Below are 10,000 nucleotides of genomic sequence, written 5' to 3'. Positions count from 1 at the left end.
CTGTCTGTCGTCAAGTATTTACCGCCAGACCTAAAAAACCCAGCTACCCAATAATTATTGCTAATGAACAGTGACGATGAGGTCAAAATAAAATTAAAAAAAAATAAAATCACGAGTCCTTCTAGGATCGATACCTGTGCTTTTATTCGAGAGGCGAGTGCTCTACCATTGAGATAATATAATAATAATAATAATAATAATAATAATAATAATAATAATAATAATAATAATAATAATAATAATAAAAAATAATAATAATAATAATAATAATAATAATAATAATAATATAATAATAATAATAATAATAACAACAATAATAACAATAATAATAATAATAATAATAATAAAATAATATAATAATAATAATAATAATAATAATAATAATAATAATATACCGGGATCCGCAGTCGGCATACGAACATAATGGACAAATACTCTTATACTTCTCATCGTCTTTCATCGATTGCCAGTCAGTCTGAGAGTCTTTATCATCGTCATCATACGTCTGAAAAGGAAGCAAAAGCAGCGACCTTGTTGACAAACCCCACCATCGCCATTACGTAACAATAGATACAAAAAAATCTATACCTGTCGTTAAACTCCTCCCAGACGATTTTTGCGTCCTCGGTTGTGGTCGACTTGAGACAGGCATTCTGATTGGCTGCGAACATGTGGACGGCGTTCAATGAACCAATCACAGGAAACGGGAGCTTGGATGGAATTGATAAGAGATAATGGATAGGATATTTATTATAATAGAATAATGTGTGTTTTGAAAATAAATATCGAATCGAAGCTTATTATTCGTTTAGTATTCAAAGACCACTTTGTCATTTATAACATTGAATGATCCTGAATAATATATTCCTTTCGTCGATGTATGTATATGATTTAAAGGGGAGTATTAATTGATCTTCAGATGAAAATAAAGAAACTGACATCAATGATATTGGTTATTGTTGTGTTGTATAAATTGTTACTAATTTCGTCAGTGCTTCTTGTTGTTGTTGTTGTTGTTGTTGTTGTTGTTGTTGTTGTTGTTGTTGTTGTTGTTGTTGTTATTTTATTTATGTATTATTATTTATTATTATTATTTATTATTATTATTATTATTTATTATTATATATTATTATTATATATTATTATATATTATTATTATTATTATTATTATTATTATTATTATATTATTATTATTATTATTATTATATTATTATTATTATTATTATATTATATTATTATTATTATTATTTATTATTATCATTATTATTATTATTCATTAATATTATTATTATATTATCATTATCATTATTATCATTAATGTTATTATTATATTATCATTATCATTATTATTGTTATTATTATTATTATTATTATTATTATTATTATTATTATTATTATCATTATGATTATTATGATTATTATTATTATTATTATTATTATTATTATTATTATTATTATTATTATTATTATTATTATATATTATTATTTATTATTATTATTATTATTATTATTATTATTATTATTATTATTAATATCATTATTATTATCATCACCATCATCATTATTATTATCAATACTATTATCATTAACAGTGATATCATTGTTACTTCTTTAGTCTGGGCAAAGTTATACGACATGAACAAACGTGCAGATCTGATTGACCGACCTCTTTTATAGCCTAGATTTAACATTTCGTGCTGGTTTAAGATTATTTCCATTACATCAATGAGCCCATAACAATTTAGGTTATCAGACACAGGCGTTTATTGCTTTCAGTTTAGTTCGCCAGGTAAATCTAGCCAGTCTAGTGATGATGAGTCATAGCTTTACACTGAGAGAGGGAGACAATTTTTTCGCCGTTTTGATCGATTTTTTCTGAATTTCAAACTAATGTAGTATTGCCGTTATTAAGTGTAGCAAAAATATTTTTATACTACCGAACAGTTTATTAACAGAGTTTTCATTGATTATTTAATCATAATTATGATGTTGTTAAAAATCAAGAGGGATAACCCATGAAATTGATACATAAATTTAAGTGAATTGAAATTTTTAAGAGAATATTTTAACATGTTCAACACTTAAGATTTTAAAACAAAAGTAATGGAAATGATGTTGAATATCTGTAGAATGTAGACATAAATTTTATACCAGTAGATTGAGGCGTTTTTGAGATATCAATTCACCTGTACGTAAAAGTAAGGATTTTGAGTAAGGTAAAACTGAAATCCAATCACAGCATTGTCTTAATAGACATTTTTTAATAAACCAGAAACATAGTCAAATGTGATTCATTTATATTTATCCCAGAATCAACGAATTATAAGAATTCCATTAAAAAATGTTATATAAGGACACTCATTTAAAGACAATCAAAACCACTAAGAAAATCTTAAAGAGTTCTTATAATTTTCATAACCTTATTTTTGAGATATCCATGCCCATTACTTTTTTTATGTACTTGACTTGCACCTCTTTTAATTTGTGTGCAATATATAGACTGCATATAGCACACCACTGGTGAAAGATTAGGATCATATTCACCTCATTAAGTATTTTTTCCTTGTTCAGAGTTTTCTCATTGAACCAAAGGTATCAATACCTGCATCGCATTTCTTTAAATTATGTACCAGTGAGATACATTTCTCGCAAATTGAGATATTTAAATATGTCAGAATTTCTCATTTATATTTATAGTCAATTGTTGATAACGTCTAGAGTCTTTTAATCCTCTCAGCACGGCTCTGTACTCTTTCACAACAAATTCGACATATTTCATTAGTACTGGTGTGATGACCGTCTTCAGTGTGTCTCTCCATAACCTGAACAGAACTTAAATAAGTAAATTTAAGAAATATCTAAAATTTCCGCTTAAATTCAATGAAATCAAATTAAATAAATGTCTCTTATCATCACTATCTAGTTTTATTATTGGGTTTCTAAAATATCATGAAATATTTTACTCTTTGTTGGTAACAAAAATAATTATTGAGATTCCTTTCCACACCCTCTATTCTTAAATCCCTGAATCTACATAATAAAGTATATATCATATGAAAGATAATTTTATCTACTTTTTTCTGATCCCTCATCCTTGATGGTAAAAAGTGTTGGTTTTATATTTTGAATTTTTAAATATTTCTTAAACTTATAATTTTAATATTTATTTCATAAAAAAACTCTGATTATTCAAAAGAGCAAAACACAAACTTATCATTTAATGATGTAAACAAAAATAATTGCGTCTTGTAGAGGAAAAGCTGATCTTTGTATCCATATATGTTTGAAAATTATGAAAAAGATACTGCGTCCACAATAGGCTGAGAAAATTGAGTATTTTGATGAAATTTCTACTACTCTCTGCCTGAGAGAAATTCAAAGCGATGAGATTTACCTGCCGACATAATTTATTGCCAGTGCACCCTCTCTTGACAGGTGTTATCACTGTGGTTGACGGTGGATTGTTTACATTACTTGACGGTAGCCAGTGAGGGAAGAAGTAACTAAACTGAAAGTTTGGGCCCTATTTAAACGGCTGTGCAGACCTGCAAATGAGTATACAATGAGTTGGTTGCTACTTTGGTGGTAATCATAATAAGTCGTTAAAAATAAAGTTCCTTTTTTTTCTTTCTTAGATATTGAGGAGGCGAAGGACAAGGGGCGCCGAACTTCAAATATTATATATTATATTAAATATGTATTTCCACATTAACTCACTCAACCCTAACACCGACTATATCCGTAGTTTACCCAAACTAGCAAAAATCATAAGGTGCAAAAAGACCTTGAAGTTGTTCTCTTCGATCTTGGGGGAAAGACAATTCCACGTCGCGCTGGGAGACGCCACGAGCAAAGCAAGGAAATTTGAAGAATGGGGTCCCTCAGGGGTCGGTAATTGCGCCAATGTTGTTTAACGTTTACATTAGCGATATGCCGAACATTTCCTCCCTGAGGCTGGGATACGCGGACGACTGGGCACTCGTTACTCAGAGTAAAGTGTGGACCCGTCTCGAGAGCGTACTCAGCGAGGACGTCACCAGACTCAAATCCTACTTCGACAAGTGGTACCTGAAGATGAACACTTCAAAAACCGTGGCCACTGCATTTCACCTATGCAGTGCTTGGCACACCCGCAAACTGACTGTCCTAGTCGGGGACCAGCCACTCCCATATGAGCCGCATCCTAAATATTTAGGGGTGTCAGGAACGCTAGCAACAACTCCTAGAGAATGGGGCCCGATAATGGCAGCGATCCAGCCCCCCGATGTCCGGAGGGAGACGATTACGGGAAACTGGCTGAGTAAGATCAAAGAGAGAGGGAATGGGGATACCCCTCTGATGCGCATAATGGACGGCGCCCCCGTTTCGAGCCGAAATAAGTCCCGGCAACCCTTGTACGCAGAATCCCTGACTACGTCTAGAGATGCACATACGAGATGGAAGTCGGTTTGGACGAATTCAATCCCTCGTGGGGCGGGGACGTTACCTCCTCTAAGCTTGGTGAGAAGTTGCCAGGCTTTGATACCAGTAAGAGGAGACACTGGGTGACTGCGAATCGGCTTCGGTCGAGGAGCTGCCTTACGGCCAGTGCGCTTCATCGGTGGGGTCTTACTACCTGTCCTACATGTACTCACTGTGGGCAAGAACCTGAGACGGCAGAGCATCTAGTCGAACGGTGTGTTGTGACGATGCTACCCGGCGGGTTTGCGACGGTGCACGAATGCGGACCAGACTTTGCTGATTTGGGTCGATCGTCATAACATAGTAGTGTGAAAACCATAAGAGGCTGCTGCTGCCACTTCAGCTGGGAGGCTATTCCATAGTCGGGCAGTGGAAGGGAAAAACGAATACAGGTGGGCGTCTGTTTTTGATGTTGGGATGGTTACTCTTGCTGTGTGTCCCCTCGTATTTCTTGTGCCAATATATTTGATGTCGTTTGGAAGTTTAAGGCACGAATTTTTGTTGTAGATCTTGTGGAACAATTTAAGTTTATCTATCTCTCTTCTCTTTTCCAGAGGTTCAAGGCCAATCCGTTGTGATATTTCAGACAGACTTGAGAAATAATCGAATGTGTTTGTGATGCGTCTTGCTGTTTTTCTTTGGATGTTTTCTAAGGTGTCGATGTTTTTCTTTGTATATGGGTCCCAACTTGAGCTGCCATACTCCAAAATTGGTCTAACAATAGTTTTAAAAGCAAGGGTTTGAGTTGAGATTTGGCATCTTTTTAAATTGCCGGTGATGTAAGCGCTTGTTTGATTGGCCTTCGAAGCCAGGTGACATATGTAGTCCTGTCCTGTCAGAAATTCGCGATTGCAACTTTGACGCGAATTCGCGTTTTTTGCAACTTTTGCAGCTTTTTGCAACCGTCGTGCAACTTTGATGCTTTTTTGCAACATTGGTGCAACTTTTGCGGAAAACCCCACTAAAAAAGGGTATTTTTCTCCAAATCTCGTAAAAATAGTGTGTACCGTTGCCGGTAACAACCCTATTTTCATACTTGGGGGCCAAAAAGACCCGGGGGGGGGGGGGGGATTCATAAAACAGTCAATTTTCGACACAGGGACCTGAAATTTAGTGACTTTTCCTAAAATGATGAGGTCCATGACCATGCCAAATTTCATGCTTCTCACGTGTATAGTTTACTCACACTGAGCATGCTCATCTGGAATTTGAGATTTTCCGATTTGGGGTCCAAATGGTTCAAAGAGAAAGATACTAGAATGTACGATTTCCTGATTTGGGGTCCATTTGGCCCCCATGACTTTATAGAGAAAAATACTAAAGGTTTCAACAGAGGAATGCTATTTCTTTCATTTCATTCCACAATTGTCTATAATAAATAATAATAATAATAATAATAATAATAATAAATAATAATAATAATAATAATAATAATAATAATAATAATAATAATGATAATTATAATAATAGTAATAAAAATAACAATAATAATTATGATGATGATGATGATAATAATAATAATAATAATAATAATAATAATAATAATAATAATAATAATAATAATAATAATAATAATAATAATAATAATATAATAATAATAATAATAATAATAATAATAATAATAATCATGATAATAATAATAAATAATAATAATCGTCATAATCATAATAATAATAGATAACTGTTATTATTGTTATTATCATTATAATTTTTTTTCCTAATTAGTTTAAATAAACTTTTCACGCTCGTAGTGAACAAAAGGTAATGACCTGTGTTGAGTGTGGTCTTTGTGTATGGTAGCAGTCAATTCTGTCTTCCGTGTGATCATCATGTTGCCTGGTGTTGTCCTGGTATGCGAATACATTCATTTTTATCTATCCCCTTTGCAGTTTTTGATTTAGTGCAACTTTTGCCATTTTTTGCAACTTTTGGTGCAACTTCCTTGATTTTCTGGTGCAACTTTGCGCACTTTTCAGTGCAACTTTCTGACAGGACAAGTAGTCGTTCCATTTGAGGTTTTCAGCCAAGGTATTTTGCTGTCTTTACATGTTCCAGGTTTTGACCATGAAGTTGGTATTCAAATGTAATAATAGGTGCTTTCTTATTTGTGATGGTTAGAACATTGCACTTTGATACGTTGAATTCCATTTGATTTATTGTTTCCCATTCTTGTAATTTAGCTAGATCGTCATTCAGTGTTTTGCAGTCGTCTGTTGTCCTTATCTGATTATATAATGCTGTGTCGTCAGCGAAGAGGTGCACTCTATCCGTCTCCCTTTTGTTTCTTTCACACATACAAACACACACACACACACACACACACACACACACACACACACAAACAGTTATTCAGTCAGGCTTCAATCTTTACTCTTTTTCCCTCCCGCCCTCTTAATGCACAAGCAGTCTCTCTCTCCTCCCCCTCTCGCTCCTCTTTTTCTTTATCTCTCTCTCTCTCTCTCTCTCGCTCTCCCTCTCTCTCTCTCTCTCTCTCTCTCTCTATTTCACTCTCTCAAGTGGTGATTTCTTTATTTTAAGGACATCTTACATGATAATGAATAACTACAGAAGTAATAATTGGATTATTTCAAACATTTGTATGTACATTATCAAATATATATTCTAAGCCCATGTCAAATTCAGTGATGCCAAAACTCCGGTTTCACCGGAAAAAAAACCGGTCTGCAGCAAAAACTTTCGGGTTACGGGCAACTTCCGTCAAATTCCGGTGAGGTTAAAATGTTCCAAGGATACTCCCCCCCCCCTTTTCCAGTCACTACTAATACAACCACCACCACCACATCATCTTCATTACCACTACTACTACAACCACCACATCATCATCATCATCATCATCACCACTGCTACTACTACAACCACAACCACCACCACCACATCATCATCATCACTACCACTACAACTACAATCACCACCATCACATCATCATTACCACTACAACAACAACCATCACCACCACATCATCATCACTGCCACTACTACTACAACCACCACCACCACATCTACTCCATTACCATTACTACTACAACCACCACCTTCAACACATCATCATCACTACTTCTACTACAACCACCACGACATCATCATCATAATCACTACTGCCAGTACTTCAACTACAACCACCATCACCACCACATCATCATCACTACTACTACAACCATCACTACCACCACTACTACAACCACATCACCTTCCCTACCACCACTACTACAACCACCACATCACTATCCCTACCACCACTACTACAACAACAACCCCATCACCGTCCTCACCACTAATGCAACAATCACCACATCACCATCTCTACCACCATTATTACAACTACCACATCACCATCCATGCCACCACAACTACAACTACCATTACATCATCATATCTACTACCACCATCACATCTCATCCCTGCAACTACTATTACAACAACCACAAAGCCACCCCTACCACCACCAATACTACTGCAACCAGTGTTGCAAGCGCCGTAAAAACCCTTCAAACAAATTTGGTTCAAATCTCTCTCTCTCTCTCTCTCTCTCTCTCTCTCTCTCTCTCTCTCTCTCTCCCTCTTTACACAAACACACACACACACACGCGCGCACACACACACACACACACACATCAATAAATTGCGCTCACTGGATTAATTTTCATGTTCACCTTCCTGTACTTGCCAATAATAGCTGATCACAAATACTTTAACCGCAAACTTTAGCCTCGTTAGTTTTTCAAGTTCATTTTGCTCTACTTATCACTAGATGCACTTTTAGCAAACACACACTCTCTCTCTCAAACACACACACACACACACACACACACACATACTACTACCACCACCACATCATTTTCATCACGACCACTACTACTACAGCCACCACCACCACCACCACATCATCACTACCGCTACTACTTAAACCACCACCACCACATCATTATCATTAACCACTACTACTACAACACCACCACCACATCATCATCACTGCCACTACTACTACTACAACCACCACCACCACATCATTATCATTAACCACTACTACTACAACACCACCACCACATCATCATCACTGCCACTACTACTACTACAACCACCACCACCACATCACCATTACTACTACAACCACCACCACTACATCATCACTACTGCTACTACAACCACCCACACTACATCATCACTATTACTACCACTACAGCCACTACTACAACTACAACCACCACCACCACCACATCATCATCACTAACAATACTACTACTACTACTACAACATCCATTATTTTAAAGCATGAAAATAAGCTATGATTGGGTATCAAAAACCCAAAATTGAAAAATCCTACTTAATACCGCTTCGAGGCGGAGGGTCACAAATTAACACACACACACACACACACATACACACACACAGAGACAAGGAAAAGTGCGAAATTAAGGGCGTTTTTGAATTCTTTTTCATTCACATACATACAACCCCCCCCCCCCCCCAAAAAAAAAAAAAAAAATTAAAACAAAATGAAAAATCAAAACTAAGTGATGAAAAAAAAACCAAAACCAACCATCACCACCAACAAAAATCAAATCTTCACAGTGACAACAAGAAACTCGAGTTCGTTCCGTTGCCCCCCCCCCCCCCTCCCCCCCAAACCCTTTATTTTCAACATTGCCCATTTCTGTTTGCGGAACATTAAAAATGACGGCTATCTATTCTGACTAGTATTAGTATTATCAACAGATTCCCCCACTTTCCCCCATTAAGGATCATCATAAAAATAAACCCACCATTAAAGTGGTGACAATATTATTACTATTATTATCATTATCATTATCGTCACATTCATGAATTTATCTTCGCAAGGACACATCCATACATCTCTAAATATTTGATAGCGGACTCCAAATAAACTAGGTAATAAAAAACAGCTATACTAACAAGGACATACTACTACACTGCCGTAATCTGAAAAAAAAACCCATATCTAAAAATTTGGCCAGAAAACTCGTCCTTCAAATATCGATCGATTTAAATGACCCTCATCTTGGCAAAAACTCTCAAACCTGGGACTTCGACCAGAAAACTCGTACTTCAAATATCAATCGATTTTTGCCAAGATGAGGGTCATTTAAATCGATCGATATTTGAAGGACGAGTTTTCTGGCCAAATTTTTAAATATGTTTTTTTTTTTTCAGAGTACGGCAGTACAGTTTAATTGCTCTTGGCTACTCCTCATCCAACATAAAGGCCATCATCACTGATGAGGCGTTTTATCGTCATCTTTACTTCTTGGATGTTGGTATATAGCACTATAGGGTGTACAATATCACACTATCACCAATGTTAGCTACGGACTAGGAGATGAAGTGAGTAGAAAAGTGCCAGAAGACAATAGAGGCGGTGGTGGGGTTTGAACCTGCGACCTTATTGGTACGACAACTCCGCCTGGCAGGTGAGAGCGTGGATCTACCGTGTGAGCTATCCACGAATACAAAAATATTCGTATCAAACTCAGGTCATTTCTAGAGCTCTCTCTCACCCACT

At 35.6% G+C, this 10,000-nt stretch overlaps 1 protein-coding gene across 1 annotated transcript in view; it reads right to left on the bottom strand.

The window, feature by feature from the left end:
- LOC144978301 (protein fuzzy homolog) overlaps positions 1 to 10,000 on the bottom strand; it is a 97,511-nt gene that overhangs the window by 67,741 nt on the left and 19,770 nt on the right. Inside the window, exon 3 of the mRNA XM_078924159.1 lies at positions 589 to 710. Coding sequence (XP_078780285.1) covers positions 589 to 710 — 122 coding nt within the window. The remainder of the gene's footprint in view (positions 1 to 588; positions 711 to 10,000) is intronic.

This window comes from Berghia stephanieae, chromosome 8 (assembly GCF_034508935.2).
Source record: "Berghia stephanieae isolate SIO BIC M18660-M18661 chromosome 8, UCSD_Bste_1.3, whole genome shotgun sequence".
NCBI classification, from domain to species: Eukaryota; Metazoa; Mollusca; class Gastropoda; order Nudibranchia; family Aeolidiidae; genus Berghia; species Berghia stephanieae.
This window is presented reverse-complemented; position numbering and strand designations above follow the sequence as displayed.